Source organism: Pelobates fuscus, chromosome 2, assembly GCF_036172605.1.
Source record: "Pelobates fuscus isolate aPelFus1 chromosome 2, aPelFus1.pri, whole genome shotgun sequence".
In the NCBI taxonomy this organism is placed as follows: Eukaryota; Metazoa; Chordata; class Amphibia; order Anura; family Pelobatidae; genus Pelobates; species Pelobates fuscus.
This window is the reverse complement of record NC_086318.1, coordinates 155,431,452-155,451,766: the sequence shown is the minus strand read 5'-3', so window position 1 is coordinate 155,451,766 and position 20,315 is coordinate 155,431,452. Positions and strand designations below refer to the sequence as shown.

The window sequence follows — 20,315 nt, the reverse complement described above, 5'->3', positions numbered from 1 at the left end:
GGTCTCCGCTGATCTTGCCGGTGGAGTACGGCTCGCAGTGTATGCCGTGCTCGTCGGTGGTAGGCTTTTTGCTTATTCCGAGGGTGTTTGGGTCTCCGTGGCTTGCCCAGTTTTGTTCGCCCTCGGGGGATTTCGGGGGCCCCTCGGCCGGGCGCGCATAATGGTGATGGCGGGCCCCGCCGTGTGTGTGTCGCTTGGTGCTCGTTGCAGTCGATGGGGTTCCCTGCGGTGAGGCCTGTCCCCAGAAGGTGCGCCTCCCCGTTGTGCTTGCTTGTGCTCGGCTGCTTTGAGTTCAAGCTTTTGCCAAAATCTCTGGAGCAGGTCGTCCAGGCGCTGCTCTAGTGTTTTTTGCCGCTCTGCTGTCTCTATCTCACAGCCAGCCGCCGCCATCTTGAGTTTTGTGGCTTGTCCGTGTGTGCTGCGGCAGTGGGGAGAAACAGGTGAGTCAAGCTGCTTTCTCGTGACCGGGATAACCCCCGCCGGTCTTGGGGGGGGGGGGGGGGGGGGGGGAGAAGTATTTCGCTGTGGCCCCCGGCACTGTCAATGCCCCAGGGAGTGGCCGTCTCCCCGCGGCTCAGTTCCATGTAGGCCGCAAGCCTCGCTTCGTCAGGTTGGCAATGCAGGGGTTCATGAGGGGCACCATTCGATTTGGTAGCCCCCCCTGAGCAGAGGTATTGTAGTGGTTTGGTCGTGGGCTGTTGTGTTCCGGCGTTATAACCCATTTTCCTTCTCCAGACGTGGGAGCTCTGGTCAGACACGTCTGGGCTGCTTGCCTGCTTGGCTCCGCCCCCCCTCTCCTTCTTTTTAAAGTGTAGGCTGAGATGTATGCAAAAATTGTGTGGTTCTTGTATTCGGCTGGTAGCGGCTTTCCAACTCTATTCGCCCGCCAGGATAGCCTCCTTGGCGTGGAAGTAATGGATTCTCACGAGAACATCTCGTGGGGTATCTGGGGGCAAGAATGTAGGCCTCGCTGTGCGATGGATCCTGTCTAGGAGGAGCACATCCGCGGGCAAGTCGGGGGATAGGTGCCGTAGTAAGCCCGTGGTGTGCGCGGTAAGGTCTGCAGCGCCTACCGTCTCAGGTATGCCCCTGATTCTCAGGTTGTTCCTGTGGGCGCGGTCCTCCATGTCTGCTATCTTGATGTCTTGTGCCAATACCCGAGCGGCCAACCCCTCCATCTGGTCCGCCAGAACATTGTGTGCTTCTGAGATGTCCTCCATTTTGTTTTCTATATGGGATGTTCTGTGTCCCAGGTCTTGTACATCTTTTCTGAGGTCTTTCAGCGCGGTATCTAGCTTCTGGAGAAGCTTGTCAGACATTTCTTCCAGCAGGTCTTTCATCCTGCTGTGGGTAAGTGGGGGTTCCCCTACCAGGGTTTGTGTATTAGCCTCTTGGTCACTCTCTGCGCCATCATGGGCCTGGTCTGGCGGCTGCCAGTGCTTGCCGTGACCGGCTCTTGCCGCAAAGAAGTTCACTTTATCAGCTTTTTCCGTCGTCCGCTTACTTTTAGGCTGCGACATGTCTGCGTAGGGCGCTTGATTTCTCCGTTAATGTCGGGTTAATAGCTCCTAGGAAGCAGGCTCGAGCGGAGCTCCTAGCACATGCGACCGGTGCGCTCAGCTTCCAGGACACGCCCCCTGATTTAAAGTTAAAAAAAAATTAAAAAAAAATCAATCTTAGTAACAATATTTTTATATAGTTATGGCTAGAAGTCATATTTCATAGAATCAGTAAGGGGGAAATATTAATTTCATACTAATAACAATTTATCCCCATTATTAGAAAAAGATAACTTATTCTAGAGTAACTATAAAACTCAAATATAGGTTCCTTTTGTTGTTTGTTATCAGAGTGCTATAAACCAAATGGACATACATGTTAAAAATGTAAAAAAAAGCTATAAAATCAACAGGCAGTAAACTACATGAAAACCATCAAATAATCTTGCAGTGTCACTCAAACTATTAAGGTGAGAAGGTGTAATTTAGGAAGCAGACCCTTGGATGATACATAAAATGGTCATAAAAATGAATAGATCAGTGTTGGCGATGCGAGGAGGACAAAGGCACCCTCCTACACATATGGTGGGAATGCAAAAAAATAGCCCCGTACTGGACTGACATACACAAGATACTCCAACGGTTCACAGACGACCCACCGCCTTTCAGCCCAGCGGCCATGCTGCTACACCACACCACGGCCCCCAGAACTGCATACAAAAAATCACTCACGATACGCATATTGAACACAGCCAAATCACTGATACCACAGTTCTGGAAACAGCGAGACACCCCTCCCCTAACAACATGGTTCGCACAAATGGAGGAACTAAGATCCCTTGAAGAACTCCACCATACTGCTAATGACACATTCCAAAAGTACTTAAACACATGGACACACTGGATTCTCCAGACTTCCAAACCTGACTTCACCACCATGCTACAAGATACACACTACAGCTAAATATACGAAACCGTCAAGTCTAAACCGCCTCACTAAGAAATAGCTCAGAGGACATCGGGACCTCGGCTGCTACGGGATCCTCCCCTAACACACACACACACACACACATTCCCACACGAAACACCACCACATACAACCTACACTAGGAACAACGTGAGAGACACATAGGCCCTGACGAGGCCGAGGACATGCCAACGCATCAGATCAGGCTGCTGACCAATCGGTATAGCTTACCCTAAGACCCGGACACGAACGACCGACTGGTCTCCAACCTACACGCACCGACATAAGACACCTAACATCATGTCAGATACAGGGCAAACGGGCAACAGTGCCAGGACTTACATACCATAGGCGAGAACCTTAGGTGTCTAGAGACCTTCGGGTCATCCAAATCACTCGAACGCACCACCTGGATATATCACCTACTGTTTGCTCCCAGCGGGAGCGGGAGTCCCCCATATATATAATAGCTCTGATGTACAGTGACCTGCGTGTCACAATAATTAGTTACATGTCTTATTTAAACATGCATACTTGTGAGCATGCCGTACGAGTTGATGAACGAAATGTTGGGACCTGCGTGTCCATGTTGCTGATTTCATAACCCGAAAATAACTTGTCTGAAAATATGAACAACCCAAATAAAAAGTATATTTACAAAAGAAAAAAAAATGAATAGAAAGGGATTTTCATTTAGTCCTTAGGGTGTAGAGTACCCAGCTCATAAATCCAATACGCTTCCCGATTCAACAAAAGCTTGCCACGGTCGCCACCTCTCAGTGATAAGGGTACATGTTCGATACCTATGAATTTCAGTGCTGCCAGTGGATGATTTTGCTGTAGAAAATGTTTTGCCACTGGCTTGTCCGTTTTTCCATCTCTGTATGCAAGATCTATGTCCTCTTATCCTTTCGCATAAAGCAGTTTGTTTTTCCAATATATGAGAGGCCACATGGACAGGATAGCTTGTATATCACACGTGTAGTTTTGCAGGTGATGGTGTGCTTGATCTCATATTTTTTATTAGTGTGAGGGTGGCTGAAAGTACGTGTAGGTACCATATGGCTGCATGTAACGCAACCAAGGCAGCGCACAGAACTGCGATTTTGATGACTCTTGGAAGGTAAGTAGCTTTTGCTGGGGTCTGTATGGACTAAAAGATCTTTGAGGTTGTGATTTCTCCTAAAGCTCAACATAGGTTGTTCCTTAAACACCTTAGGTAATGTGTCATCATTAGAAACCATTCTCCAGTTTCTTCGTAACGCGTTAACTAATTGTGAACTTTTCTGGTGGAAGACCATAGGAAAAATTAATCTAGGAGGATAAGATCCTTCACCACGAGGGCCAGCACACTGTGCTTCTTCAATTGCCTTCTGTAGGGTTTCTTTCTTATATCCTCTCTCTCTAGATATTTTGTTGTCATTTCCTGTAGTTGAATAGCTTTCATTTCTTCTTCAGAATTATTTCTAATAACACGTAGAAACTGCGCCTTCGGAAGTGAATCTTTGAGTGCTCTAGGGTGATTGTGCAATAAGGTGTTGTGGTCAGTAGGTTTTGAATACATGCTGTATTGTATCTTAGAATCCTTAATAGTAATCAGTAAGACAAGGAAATGTACTTGGTGTGGGTGCACATTAGCTGTGAATCTAATCGGGGTAGATAATTGATTCAACTTGTTGACCATTGTGTGTGCTTCATCTTGTGTCCCATTCCATAAAATTAACACATCGTCGATGTAACGAAAATATTTAAGAATGTTTAGCTGATATCGCTCCAGTATGTGTTGTTGTTCATACACATACATATATGCGTTGGCATACATTGGTGCCATTGCAGCACCCATTGAAGTACCGGCGACCTGGAGGTACCATTGTTGCTCAAATCTAAAATAATTATTTTGTAATGTGAGCGTCAGGAGCTCTAAACAAAATTCATGGAGGACCTTGATACCTTGCTGAATGTGATAGGACTTGCCTCATGGCCTCTACACCTCCATCGTGAGGGATAACGGTGTAGAAACTAGCTACGTCCATAGTAATCAATATTAGGTTATTTGCCTTGGTATCAATCGCTGTAAGTTGTGTTATTAGCGATTGTGTATCTTTAATGCAGGTCTGAAGTTCTGCTATTGGGGCTTGGAATAGATGATCCAGCCATTTCGTTATAGGCTCCAATATTCCCCCAATGGCCGATACTATCGGTCGCCCCTCTGGTCTCAATGGGTCCTTATGTATTTTTGGAATCGTGTAGATCACCGGTGTTTGAGGGTGTTCAACAGTCAAATATTGGTATAATTTATTGGTATAATTTCAAATCTATGTAACCCATGTGTATGCCCATGGTAAGAGTATCTTCTAATTTTCTCTGTATTTCCTTGGTGGGATCCTGTCTAAGAGGAGAATACGTGGTATTATCGGACAGTTGTTGCTTCAATTCTTGTGCGTAGTAAGAATAGTCAAGAATCACTATGCCTCCTCCCTTATCAGCTGAACGAATGATTATAGATGCATCCTCTGATAGATCTTTGATTATACGTCTCTGTGCCCTTGTGATATTCGACCTTTGTTTGATGTTCTGGGTCATGATCTGTTTGGCATCACTTTGTGTTGTTGTAATAAACGTTTTGATAGTTGGTTTATGTGATTGTGGATCAAATGTAGATCTCTGTGCAAATTTTTCTCTTGATACCTCTGTAGTGGCACTAGTTGTCGACGAGGGATTATTGAAAAAATTTCAACCTCATACTTCTTCCAAATTTGTACAACTCAACATCCCATTTAAACTGATTTGGTTGGGATGTAGGTACATAAGATAATCCCTTACTCAACAGGTCTGTTTCTTCTTTTGTTAGAGACCTGTGAGACAAATTAAAGATGGTAATTACTTGTGTAGAGGTGGTTTGCCCCAAAGGGGTTGCTTTGCCCTTGCGCCCCCTTCTCGTTCTCTTCTTTCAACGCCTTTCACCTGACTCCATGTTATTGCACCGCCATTGGTTGTTTCTAAAAAAAAAACCCGTCTTACTTTGGGTCTCATTGTCTGAGGCTGACTCTCCTGTAGAAATATTGACACTGGTCACCCTGGGTTTAAGAATCCTCTTCCGTGGACGTCTCGGTCTTTGATATTGATCACCTGCTAGCCATTTATAGACTCTGTGTTCAATATAGTCCTGGTGAACTTTTTAAAGTTTGTTTCTTTTTTTTTTTTTTTTTTTAATTCTTTATTTTTGGTATGCAGGTAGTAACAACAGTGCCTGTGTCGCCACAATAGCATTGACAGGCTCGATTTTCATATACATATGATATCAGTATTGTGACAAGTTGGGTATGCATACATTTTTTTTAAGTGTTCAATGTTAACGATAGCGTCATACAAAGTTATGGTAAAGTAAGCAGCTCGTTTAGCTTTTAGATAGAACAGGTTTAGTGTACGCTGATAAAACTTTATAACTGAGCTATACATGCTTATTTGAGTAGGGATGTTACAAGTAGGTTACAGGCTTACATAAATTCGTGGTACAAGTTTCTTCACACTTCTTAAGGTCGACCACCAGGGGGCAGCGAGTCACTGGGCTAGTCAGGTTTAGTTGTCAGGCAATACAGGTAATATCTATGCGGATTAGCAGTAGTACTAGCTATTGCATTTACATCAGGGAAAATAATAAAAGGGGTATGCCTGGTTCAATAATAAACAGTGCTCTGCTAAAATGATAATTACATGCATACATTGATATATATATATTCAGCCGCTTAGCCACACATGCTGCTGCGCTGGTTCGACTGGCATCCTGGACATCGTCAAGTCCTGTATAATTCCCCGCTTGGTGCTTGATTACTTTGGGGCTTGCTAGCCATGGTTGTGCTTGCGTTTGTGCTTCTTTCAGCTTCTGCTTTGGGTGCAGAGTACTGCCTGTGTGCTGTGTCCGCTGCTTTGTGTGGGCAGAGTGCGAGTCCAGCTAGAGACCCCTTGGGGCCACTGGCAGTGCGTGTAGTCATGGCTTCCGATTGAAATTCTCCTGTGTGCCTGCATCATTGCCTGAAGAGCAAGGTCGTTAGCCCGGATGGCATTAGGTGGGCTTGGTGAGGAGGCCGCAGCAGTTCTTCGCCACGAGGTAATGGACTCGTTAGTGCGTTGCTAATGGTTATGCCGCATGGCTGGGGGTCGGCCATCTTGGTGCGCGCCATCCGTTTCACAGTGCTCAATCCGAGTAGGAATGTAGCTGTGTGCGGTGGTGGTCTCCTGTGGGGACCGGGATGACCCCCCCCGGCCGTCCCACCCGAGCTCAAGCCCGTAGGCCTCAGGCCTCGATCGGGTGACTTTGAAGCCGTTGGGGGTCCTGTCGGGTACCCCTCGAATCGCCATCGCCTGGGTGATGTCGTGATTTCTTTTTCGGGCTGGTATAAGCCCATGGCCCGCAGTTTGCGCCGATTTACCAGCTCCGAGGCAGGAGCTCAGACAAAACGTGTCTGATCCGGCCGGCGGCCAGGCCCCCCAAAGTTTCTGTTTCTTAAAGCATATCAATTCATTCTTATATTTGAGTATTTCTTCCTGGAGTTTTTGCTGTAGCGTATGGCCTTCAGAGGAGGATAGTAACACAGCCTGATAAGTTTCCAATTGAAAAATCTTCTGAGTAATTTCTTCCAAATCAGTCTTAACGTCTTTAATAATAATAATTAGCATCAAATCTAAGGATGCTCTATTTAATACTCCTGCCCATTCTTTGCACACCAATGCTTTAGTCCGACCTATTGTAGGTACATTGAGGATTCTGAAACCTCTAGGTATTTTCTTCATCTTATAGTAATCAGACAAAAATAGTCCATGAACGGGGGCGGGGCCAGGCCGCCAAGCAAGATGGTCGCATGTATGACCAGTTCCTGAAATCTTGAAAGAAATAAGCATGGAAACTTTAAGACCGGACTTTAAGCGGACTTCTCATCAGGTGGAGAGTACCAGACCCAGGGTGAGGTTGGCCTGCCTGGTTTCAGTCCCCTGGAGGAAGAATCCTCACTGGCGCAAACGAGGCCTACTCCGGCGGTGAGTGGGGCAGACAGCCGCTGCCCCACTATCCTGCCCATCGGTGCTTAACCAAGGCCAGACCCGTCGGAAATGGCCCCGTTCCCCCCCCCCCCCCCTCTGGACCGGGGGGGGTGATCCCGGTCCACACCCCCGCACGCCCCCGATCATCCAGGGCGCAGCAACAGGGCCGACCAGCTCCGACACCCAGACACAGCAGCCAAGATGGCGGAGGCCAAACGTGATGGCGCCAAAAGCAGATCCGCCACAGGCCATTCATTACAACAGGCAAAGTGGCGCAGAAGTATCCCACACAGCTCCCCCTTCGCAAGAACCTACCTGCGGGTCGACCCGGCAAGAGGCGACACTCTAATAAGGTATTTCAGCCCAACCACGAGAGGCAACAGTACCCAAGAACTCTCCATGCCACAGCTAACTAGCAGAGGACACCTGCAGCAAGCTCCCGGGATACCTGAGCCCACTGCCATCGCCACGAGGCAACACTCGAGACCAGGCTGAACTGTGACCCCTGCATTGGGCCCCTCTTACCAATCTCTTCTGGGACTGTACTAGGCACTCGGAGGGGAACGGCTGAGCAGCTGCACACGACCGGAGCCTGCCAGGCGCACACCTCGCTATAAGTGGACTCCCTCACCATACCTCATGTCATGAGACCTGCATTTTACAGGCTAGGACTGAGCACAGTATTGGACTTTAACCTGTTATTATTTCGTACAGAGCTTTGCCTTTGCTTTTATTTTATGTGTGACCAGCATAGCTTGAGATAGCATCTTGACTCAGACCATACAGGGCACCATACTAATGGTTCACTTTTTCGTCTAACATATTCATCTTATTTAGCAGGAAAGCAATGTTACATATTATGCAGCCCTTGCTTCTTTAAAATTCGATTCTATACTGTGTCCCATATGTGGTGTAATTACAACTTCTACTCTACCAACTTAAGCCAGGCAGGCTATTAACCCCCAATCAAATATTCATCAGGACCTTGGGTGTCCCTACCATAGACGCAGGGAGGATTTATGCTTGCGCCGGTCAGGCTGAATGTAGCCTACCCCAGCTGGCCCACTGTCAAGTATAGTACGACAGTGTTCCCCAACCCCCGGGCCGCGGACCAAACGGTACCGGGCCGCCCGGATCCCCCCCCCCCCCCGAGATTCTCCCCTGCCGGCTAATGCAGGGCTGGCATTGTCCAAGTGCCAGCCCTGCAATGTGCCTGCGAACCGGAGGGGAGATCAGAGATCTCCCTCCCCGGTCCGCAGGCACTGTGCTGACAGCCGGCAGGGGAGGGAGTGAGAGAGGACCCGGGAGCTCTTACCTGCAGCTCCTCCGGGTCCTGCTCTCGCGAGATTTAGAGCGTTGCCGCGGTAACCACGGCAACGCTCCAAATCTCGCGAGAGTGAACTCTAGCCCTGTAACTGGGCTAGAGTTCATCTCACCACCGCTGGGACCACCAGGGAATCCCCACCGGACCACCAGGGACTAAGAAATGTCCCCCCTCCTCCCAGTAAAGGTAAGAAGGGAGGGGGGACATGAATATATTAATTTTAATAAAATTAAAAAAAAGAAAAAGCCACCCTACCCTCCTTACCCCCCCCCATACACACACTGCCCCACAAACACTGCCCCCATACACACACTACACACACTGCCCCACAAACACTGCCCCCATACACACACTACACACACTGCCCCACAAACACTGCCCCCATACACACACTACACACACTGCCCCACAAACACTGCCCCCATACACACACTGCACACACCGCCCCACAAACACTGCCCCCATGCACACACTACACACACTGCCCCCATGCACACACTACATACATTGCCCCACAAACACTGCCCCCATACACACACTACACACATTGCCCCACAAACACTGCCCCCATACACACACTGCCCCACAAACACTGCCCCATGCACACACTACACACATTGTCCCACAAACACTGCCCCATACACACACTACACACACGGCCCCCATACACACACTACACACACGGCCCCCATACACACACTACACACACGGCCCCCATACACACACTACACACACTGCCCCCATACACACACTGCCCCCATACACACACTGCCCCACAAACACTGCCCCATACACACACTGCACACACCGCCCCACAAACACTGCCCCCATACACACACTGCCCCCATACACACACTGCCCCCATACACACACACTACAAACACTGCCCCACAAACACTGCCCCCATTTTTATTAACTCTCACATGAACATGCTATATACATTTGTTTGAGCTTCTTCCTTAGTAAATTGTACTGTTTCTGCGCTTTCTGCATTTTTGCCAACAATTATTCACTAATGTATCTAATTTAGTCTGTATATATTTGTATGTATTTTCATGCCATTTCATGTGTCTTGATCCGGAGGAAAGTCCACAAGCTGGACTGAAACGTCGATCTATTTTTTAAATGAAAGAAATAAAGATTTTAATCTCCAACCGTGAGTGCAGCCCCATGTATTGTTTTTCTCTCTCTATTTGAAGTTATTTGATCTTCAGAAAGACCCGAACGGTCGAAACGTCGGTGAAGTTAGATGTAAACTAACATTTGGATTAAAATATTTTTTTTCATATAAAAGACCTGAGAGTGCATCTCTTTTCAAGTTTTATATATATCTGCTAACGTGGGATTGCACCAGGGCATTATAACCACACAGGAGGAGAAAGGGTGTATATATACACACACACACACACACACACACCACAAAGCACTCCTATATTTTAAAATGTATAGTTTTGAGACAATTGGCACTTGGGGAATAACTTTATACTTTTTAAAGGTTTGAATGATGGGATATATATGTCTTGGGAAATCCTTCTCAGCATGCCAACTGCATTGTCTCTTTCATTGTCTGCGTGATCTCTACATTGTGCAGGAGTCGTGTATGGGCTGAGCCGTGTGTGCTACCATTGGCTGTGGGGAAACTGGCTGGACGAGTGGAACAATGGCTTCAAGCTGCTGAGCGCCTCTATGGGCCTTACATCTGGGGAAGGTGAGGCAAGATGCTCTCAAATGTTTTATATATGCTGGACAGGAATTCTTTGTTCCTGAAAGTGTTTACCTTCTATGTAATCTTTATTTTAAGGTTTCTTTTGTTCAGACCTAAAGGTTACAACAGACAAGTAAATATTTTCCCCATATACAGACCAAATATCAGAATATCAGTTAACTATCAATCATATTAAACCTAATTGTTTGTACGGCCTCTACTTTAAAAACTTGATAGCCTATATAGCATTTTATAGTGGCGGCATCTAATGATTTCTGTAAGTTGATCCTTTGATTGTAGCATGAAGTTCATTGTCTGGCCAGCTTTGAGAATATTTCTGTCCTGGAAGTGGTCTGATTTCTCTCCTTTTCCTTATGCAGTCTTCTGATTCAACATTATCAAATGTTTTTTTGTTTTTTTTTTTATCCTTTTTAGAACCCTAATGTCAGCCCTACACACCAACCAGTCTTCCCTCTATGCCTGTCTCACCCCTTGCCCGTTATTTCCTTATGCCCCCTCCATTCTAGGTATGATATCGTCTTCCTGCCTCCATCCTTTCCAATTGTTGCAATGGAGAATCCGTGTCTGACATTCGTAATCTGCTCAATCCTGGACAGTGAAGACTTCCTGCTGATTGATGTCATTCACGAAATTGCACATGGTTGGTTTGGGAATGCTGTGACAAATGCCAGCTGGGAGGAGATGTGGCTGAGTGAAGGCCTGGCAACCTATGCTCAGCGTCGCATAACCACTCATGTCTATGGTGAGTGATTAAAAGGCCTAGGCGTAACATTAAACCTGGTTTGCTGGTCCTTTTCTAACTTTATCACCCAAATCTTTTTCTCAACCCTGTAGAGGAAAAATTGTTTACCAACTTAGTGCAAGTCTTTCACTTATTACACAATTCATGCAACTTTCCTAGATTACTTCAATCATATGATTATAATGGAGCAAAGTTATGTCTGGAGGAGATGCAGTTTTCTGTAAATATTTACATGATTATTCAAAATTTAGATTGATGATGGAAACTACTATGGAAAGTTTAGAATGTATAGAACTGTTAGATGCTGGGGGTATTTTTAGATCAGAGATAACTTGCACATTACCTCTAAAGAAATATATTCTAATTTACATTCAGGAATATCAGGTTGTGTGTGATTTGTCTCTTCTTTTACAGAGATTTGGTCAGATAACAGTGGAATTTATTTTCCTTGCACATTAAAATTGAGCAATCTTATGGCATATAATGCATAAAAGCAGCCTGAAATAGCATTGAGTCTAGTGTGTGTTTTTATATGTGTATATATGCTATGAGATTGTTTCATTTTTATATAATTTATTAATTCTCCACTGTGTTAGTTAGACCTAGTCTTACCTGGGTCTTATTTCTGCAGAGCTGCGGAAGCTGGATGCCGGTTCTGTCCTCCTTTAATTGGCTCAGATTAGTGTCCACAGCCAATGAATGATGTTCTGTGCATAGAGACACACAATTGACATTAGCCAGCCTTAAACTAATGATGCCCCAATAATGCTGTCAGAGGTGGAGCTCCGTATGTGTAGCATTTCATAGTGAAACGCTGCACATACAGACTTCAGCCACCATGACCACTACAAATCACTAAACTAGTTTATTTAAAGGGGTTAGTTAATTATTTAAAGGATTACTCCAAGCACCATGAACAGTTTAGTGGTTTATAGTGGTTGGAGATCTTTTTAAATAATTAAATATTAATTATGAGCATAATGTTAAATAGAATCCTTGAATCTTCTAACACAGGTTTGTTATATATTTTATCACTCATATTTTTATTGCATTTTAGTGATTTTTTTTTACTGGGAAAGGGACTGGAGAAAGATCAATTATAGCTATTTTATACTTTCAAATAGGTGCTGCTTTCACCTGCTTGGAGTCCACCTTCCGACTGGAAGCTTTGCATAGACAGATAAGAATCCTTGGCCAGGATACACCATTCAGCAAACTGCAGGCCAAATTGGATCCAGGTAAGTAGATCAGCCCACAATGGAGCCTTGCAAACATCACTTGTTCTCACAATTTGACCACTTTTCCATGATGCTGGCTGAGCATTTTTGAGTTATATTGTGCACTGCAGCTTCCGTGTAAGGTTAGCCACCTCTGTGCTGAGAAGACTGTGTTTGTATAACGCCAAATTGTCATTACGGTTCCCTAGATCTTTGCAGTGCAAGTTGCAAGTTGCACTTATTTTAAAAGCTCTGTTCTTATGAATGTCTGTATAAGTCCAGGAACAAGAAAATCGGGACTCCTGTAATACTGTGACCCAATAGTGTTACTGCAAATAGTATATTTCAAATGTAGATGTAAATTTTTAGCTGCAGTGATGTTGATACTCAGTCAGCCAAATATTGGTGTATCTATAGAATCAGATGGAGGCCAGAAAGAAGTGGTTAAATTAATGTTATGCAGTATTGTGTTTTATGATTGCATTGAAAAACAGAATGCTTGCTAAAATCCTGTATTTAATATCAGACATGGTATGCATAGGAGCAGCTTTGTAAAAAATCTGTAGCAATGTAAAATGGGTTACTGGAAATGGGAAATAGGTTACTGCTTACTGGCAAAAAAAATAAAATTACTTCCTGTTATGAGTAAAACCACTCCGGTCGAGCATCTGGCTTTATTTGCAAATCAGCAGTTTATTGCAGCACAGACACCAGAGTAATGTAAACATGCATGAACTACCTTTTCTGTTTAGGAATTTAGTTTACAGCAAATTTTAATTGTAATCCTCCATTTCTAATATCAGAATTGATATTGGCAGTGGGTTACCTTAGCTTTGGAGTTAGTGGTGGGGACGGGGTTAGATTTAGAGATAAGAGTAGTGTAGGTTTACACTTCGTGTTGAGATAAGGTATGGGTTAAAGATAGTTTAGGGTAGTTATATAGTTTGTGTAGTATTGAGTAAGTGATATGGTTGGTATAGCGTTAGTGGGGGGGTTGGTATACGTTTGACAATCAAAAATGTATTAAGGTACTACACTTATAAGGCATTTAATAATCAGGACTAATATATAAATCTGTTATGAGTTATTTTTAATTAGTTGCACTAATTGTTTAAAAATTATTATAAACAACAAAAAAGTTTGTTTTATGGATTTGTTTTCATGCAATTCCCCCCCCCCCCCTTTTTATTTTTTTATTTTTTTTACATTTTAATGTTGTTAGATTTTCATATGTGATGTTAAATTAAAGCCCTTTCTGGACTGTTAAAAAATAAATATATAAATAAATAATATATATAGGATCACTTGAAGAGAAACACTTAAATTACAGTGGAATAAACCTATAGCTCAAATTCAAGGTTTTACAATCTACAGCTAGGAAACCATGCACACTCCAAAACAAAAGGAAACAAATATATTTCAAAGGGTATTTTTTTGAAAAGAGTCATTATATACATCTATGCATCCTCTGAGGGGGGAAACCCTGTTGCACATCATAAACTTCAGTACATGAAAATTATGTGAATACAAACTGTGAACAAAAAAGGGGATGGCACACTAAACTGACAAATAAAATAAATTATAAATAAACAGATACTACCTTGTCTTTGCCAATTGCCTTCAAAGATAGAATAAAGAAGGTATAAAAGGAAAAGACAAAGGAGTGTGGTCAGTTGATGGTGCCAGTCCCACCAAAGGGCTTGTACCCAGATACATTTAGTAAACTTAAACGAAAAAAAAAAAAGAGGAATCCCCTAAGGGCGTTCCTAAACTGGCAATGAAAGAAAAAATTGACAATTAAAATAAAATTGCTAGTGCCCTTTGTAACACTAATAATGGGAATAAATCTTAATTATATCTTGAAAAATAACAAAGAGACACTATATCGAAAAATCCCACCCCGAAAAGGAAGAATTCAATCTTATAGTAAAGAATGGTAGTTCAAAATACCTATTTCATACCTATTGGGGGAGTGAACACATCCCTATAAATATGTTGGTGCAGGCAGGAGATACAGAAGACACAATGATTTGTGCTGAATATATCAATGAAATGAGATAAAGTGATATGTATCCCAAAGCATCAGACAATCCTATTTGTGTCTATAGTTTAGCTTGTAACCAGTGGTGGAGGGGTTGAAAAATAATGGGGAAAATACCCTGCTAAAAAAGCCTCTGAACTAGTCCCTAGTCTCATGGAAACACCTTCGAGGGTGTTCTAAACTAAGTCTGAATCTAAATAATAGTCACCTGCCTAGTCAACCATAACCTATACTAGCTAGGAATAACACTACAAGATAAGAAATGGGTCTAAAAGCCCATAGTGCAAAAAAAGTGCATAAGTGAAGTGAGAAGAAAACGACGAGCTGTCGCCCGACGCGCATTTCGGTGTGTGATAACACCTTCGTCAGGGGCTGAGCGTACAAGTGAAGTGAGAAGAAAACGACGAGCTGTCGCCCGACGCGCGTTTCGGTGTGTGATAACACCGCATCGGGCGACAGCTCGTCGTTTTCTTCTCACTTCACTTCAATAATAATGCCAATATGTTTGTTCACTGCAGAGAATGTGCTAACTTCCTTTCCCTTGGCAAAATCTGCAAAATAATTTTTTTTATGGTTCAGGTTTTCCAACCTATTGCTTACAACTGTATTTTTTTTGTTTTTTTTGTTTTTGTATTCATTTTTTTCTGTGGATCTGTAAAGAAAGAATATAGAGGGTGCTGAGTCACCTTACAGGTATCTGGTCCAAAATTATATACCCTTGATTGCTCTTAATTAGTGAAATAGGGTGAACATACTGAGTGTGATCGCACACAGCGAATGCTTTCTTCAACGTTTTATAATGGTTTTTAAACCAACAAAAATAGAAGTACAAAATTCATTTTAGACGGCCTTATCAGGCTCATAGACTAGAACTGGAACAAACAGTCATCTGTTTTATTACATTTACTCTATAAGATTATCAGGTACCGTATATACTCGAGTATAAGTCGAGTTTTTCGGCACATTTTTTGTGCTGAAAAATCCCAACTCGACTTATACTCGAGTCAATGTCTGTATTATGGCAATTTACATTGCCATAATACAGACAAGGGGCTGTGTAGGAGGAGGACTGGCAGGGAGCATTTACTTACCGCTCCTGTTAGCTCCCTTCTCCTTCGCCCCGGTCCGGTCAGCTCCCAGTGTAAGTCTTGCGAGAGCCGCGTGGTCATAGCGTGGCCGCGAGACTTACACTGGGACTTGCAGAGGGAGCTGACCGGACCGGAGGAGAAGGGAGCTGCAGGAGAGGTAAGTAAACGCTCTCTGCCAGCCCCCCTCCACTGAACTGCCAATGCCACTGGACCACCAGGGAGTGAGAGCCCCCCTCCCTGCCATGTATCAAGCAGGGAGGGGGGACGAAAAAAAATATATTAATAAAACAATATTTATAAAAAAAAAAATATATTAAAATAATTAATAAAAATGCCCACCCCCACCAAGGTTCTGCAACACATACACAAACACACACTGCATCACACACACTCACACTGCATTCATACACACACTGCACTCATACACACACACACACACACCGCACTCATACATACACACACACCGCACTCATACATACACACACACCGCACTCATACATACACACACACACACACACACACTGCACTCATACATACATACACACACACACACACACACACTGCACTCATACATACACACACACACACACTGCACTCATACATACACACACACACACACTGCACTCATACATACACACACACACACTGCACTCATACATACACACATACACACACACTCTGCACTCATATAAACACACACACTGCACTCATACACACACACACACACACACACACACTGCACTCATACACACACACACTGTAAATAAATATTCAATTAATATAATTTTTTTAGGATCTAATTTTATTTAGAAATTTACCAGTAGCTGCTGCATTTTCCACCCTAGTCTTATACTCGAGTCAATAAGTTTTCCCAGTTTTTTGGGGGTAAAATTAGGGGCCTCGGCTTATATTCGGGTCGGCTTATACTCGAGTATATACGGTACATAATTTCCTTCACTTTTTTTTTTTTTTTCCAAAACCACCTGTTTGATCATCTGTAGGGAAACATGTTGTTTGGGGGGGTGTGAAAGGTCCCCAAATGTTGCTTTTTCAGTGCGTTCTCATGAAGTAATCTTGCTTTGCAGTCTGGATATGGATTATGCAAATTGTATTTCCCTTCTTTCCCATGTGTAGGTGTGAACCCCAGTAACCTCATGAACTTATTCACCTATGAGAAGGGCTTCTGCTTTGTGCACTATTTATCCCAATTATGTGGGGATCAAGACACTTTTGACGCCTTCCTCAGGGTAGGTAATCTGAAACACTGCATGCCTTTTTAGTGGTTTGTCACTCATACAGTTCCAAAATCCCCCCCACAATCGATCCCTACCAAGGTACTACTGAGACACAGTTACTTTGTTTTATCTTTATATTTTTCATCACAACATTAGTTTCTCCTCTTGCTCTTTTTAAAGGATTACATTGAGAAATTTAAGTTCCGCAGTGTTTTAGCTCGTGATCTCCTGGAATCCTATCTTGGCTTTTTCCCGCAATTAAGAGGAGATGGGACAGAGAAGAACGTTGGTGAGTTTGGAGATAAGGAATTAATAGCAAACTGAATATGTAATATGTATCTGAGACTTCACTTTTATTTTTTTGTTCTTTCCACAACATATCCAGACCTGGAGTTTGAGCGTTGGTTGACTGCCCCTGGACCTCCTTTGGCGCAGCCAGATCTTTCTCAGGGATCTGTATACACTGCTCCAGTGGAAGCACTAAGTGAGCTCTGGTTGACAGATCCATTGGATGTTGAAGCTGCAACAACGTATGCCAATATTGCTGAATGGCAAACCTTCCAGACTGTGCTGTTCTTGGACAGGCTTCTAGACAGGTCTCCATTACAACCAGGTAAGCAGTGTGTAGAGTACTCATTGTGACATGTGCATTGGAAATATTTTGGTTTATACCCAGTTGTATCTGGGATCGTAGAAAATTGCTTAACAAGAATAAGATCTATAAACTACATCTGAAGAAAATGTATTTTTTTAATGATATGTCTGCATAAAAATTAATTCTCCTTAAAATGTAATGGAACGTATTGGTGGTTGCTTTGAAGGGCAGCTATGGAATCTGCATACATACCTTTTCCCTGACTTCGAATAAAAATGTTTGTGTGTATGTAATATTTCCTGTTTCCTGTATCTTTAGAGGTAATGCTGCATCTGGCTCTGTGTTATTCTGATGATATTGCCACTATGAACACAGAGATCAGGATACGCTGGTTGCAGATTGTGGTGCGGAACAACTTTCAGTCAGACCTGCCTCAAGTACGCCACTTTCTCCTCTTCCAGGTAAGTTCCAACTCTGTCCCATATGTATCTGCACCAAGGTCAATAAGCTTCATTGATATCTTCTGTAACTTAAACAAGGCAACTTCTTCATTCTGCAAGCTGAACAGACATCCTGCTGTATTTTTTTTTTTTTTTCTCCAAACCACTTTGCTCTTCAACCTATTGTTCCTGTAAGTATATTTGTAATTGTCCTATTTATAGTTAAATCCCCTCTCATAATATTGTAAAGCCCTACGGAATCTGTTGGCGCTATATACATGGCAATAATAAATAAATAAAATAAATATTTACACATTGACTATGATCAAAGCTACAATGCATTAAACATTCAGTGTTTACAAGGACATGAGACCATTGGTAAATTTGCTATTTGAAGTGTGAGATCCATTCTGTGTATGCAAAAGACATATTGCCAACACCTAGGTGTTCTATATCTTCCACCCATTTACTTTTGAAGTTCCTACCTTCAATCACTAATAGTTGAGTGCTATAATAAAGGAATACATGTGTTGCACAACTTGTTGATTATATTGTATTGTTGTCTTTTCTCCTAGACATCTAGGATGTATACCATCCCTCTGTATGAGGATCTCAGCGCTGGACCACTGAAGTCGTGTGCCCTGGAAATATTCTATCAGACGCACAGCAGGTTACATCCAAACCTGCGCAAAACAATCCAGCAGATCCTGACTCAGGGAGGCTCCGTGGTGGTGCAATCAGACATGTTGCCAGTCCTGACCTCTGAACTTTGCACACAAGGCCCCAACTCTCTCAGGGATGTTAATGTGACAGCATAACTGCTAGTCTCTATCGTCAAACTGGCTCTAAATCTGTCCAGACTGTGCCTTGCACTGATCAGGACAGAGAGACAGAATGCAAGGAATGTTTGCACTGAGAAGGAGACAAGTAAACTCCTCTCTCAGCCTATAACACTCAGGAGGGGATCTTTCAAACCCCAACAACAGAACTTTCTATGCCTAGCAATTGGAGAGTAGAAAGGTGCCAATTGGGAAGTGTGTACTTATGTAAATCTATATCTACACACAGATGTTTTCATTTTTTTCTGGAAGTACAGAGCATGTAATAGGCCTGAACGAATTCCAGACTTCTATGCATTTTTACACTTTCTATTTGAGGTTTTACTTTAATGGTATTTAATGGTATTTAAGTACACCCTGAACCCTTTTTTGAAATGGTGACTTTGTAATGATTAAAATAGCAACTCAAATGCTGCTTCTCCTGAAAATACCTGCCTTGCAAAGTGGTTCAGGAATATAGGAGTTCTGATTAATGTTTGCGTTGTTGTAGCAGCCAGACGTGACATGTAGCCAGCTAACTCCAGTTTTCAGTACAAAGTGACTGATCATTTATAAACCAATCAGGATGTCCGTTTTATCAGATTTTAATTGCTTTTCCCGGTAGTGTAAAGTGATGTTTTAAAGATATTTTTTCTTGCCTAACATCAGGTTAAACCTAACCCAAACTATATTGCAATGTATAGATTAATTCAGAAGCTCTATTTACCCCTACCCCCTCCACCTTTCATTAGCATTTGTTTGCACATGCAGTTTTTCTTGGGACCTGAATGGCTTTAAGGCCAAACGTTTCGGCTTTACCAAGGCTAAAGGTGACCCATAATGTTCTGCCTCCAAGCAATAACTTTGAAGATCCGCTTCCATTTTTGGTGGTTTTATATTTGAAAGTATGCCAGCGAAATGCATGCCTTTCCAGTTAGCCCTAATTCCTGGGTATGGAGCAGAGACAGTTGAAGTAGTACATTCCAGAACTGGACAGTGGGATTTTTTTTCTTAACCCACTAGATTCTGGTCTGTCTACATCCATTGGAAAGATGTTGTAAAGTTCATGTTTAATTACTGGAACAGGTTACCTGGGACAGAACACAGGATGAAACTGTTGACTTCTTTTGATGTTTTTCTTTTCTGTTTTCTTGTTTTTTGTGTTTTTTTTTTGTTTTTTATTTTCCTTTTTGTTTTTTTAATGTTATTTTTAAATGGCATAGAAGAGCTAAAAAAAAATAAAACAGAGTGGTGAATATTTGCTCTGGTGTATATGTGGCTGTTTTAATTGCATTTCTTTTGGTTTAAAAGTGAAGATTTTATTTAATTTGTAAACCAGTAGGATTTTATCCATGGTTTCAATTCCTAAAACTCGGTGAGATAAGGGTAAATATACATGAACTATGACAGTTCCCTGCCCCCCTTGCTTTGGATGATACTTTTCTGTTAACTATGATGTGTTCTTTTAACTTATATCGCACAAACAAGAAAAACCTCTGGCACAGTGGTAGGCAAACTTTGGCATTTCCTTTACTGCTCTTATAGCCATAATGCTAGCAAAAGGTTGCCTACCCCTGCTCTAACAA

General features: G+C 43.0%; 1 protein-coding gene across 1 annotated transcript in view; it reads left to right on the top strand.

Moving 5' to 3' along the window:
- Positions 1-19,990, top strand: part of RNPEPL1 (arginyl aminopeptidase like 1) — a 31,622-nt gene extending 11,632 nt beyond the window's left edge. Inside the window, exons 4-11 of the mRNA XM_063442869.1 lie at positions 10,419-10,535; positions 11,060-11,295; positions 12,420-12,533; positions 16,776-16,888; positions 17,057-17,165; positions 17,262-17,489; positions 17,790-17,932; positions 18,487-19,990. Coding sequence (XP_063298939.1) covers positions 10,419-10,535; positions 11,060-11,295; positions 12,420-12,533; positions 16,776-16,888; positions 17,057-17,165; positions 17,262-17,489; positions 17,790-17,932; positions 18,487-18,729 — 1,303 coding nt within the window. The 3' untranslated portion in view covers positions 18,730-19,990. The remainder of the gene's footprint in view (positions 1-10,418; positions 10,536-11,059; positions 11,296-12,419; positions 12,534-16,775; positions 16,889-17,056; positions 17,166-17,261; positions 17,490-17,789; positions 17,933-18,486) is intronic.
- Positions 19,991-20,315: the final 325 nt, after the last annotated feature.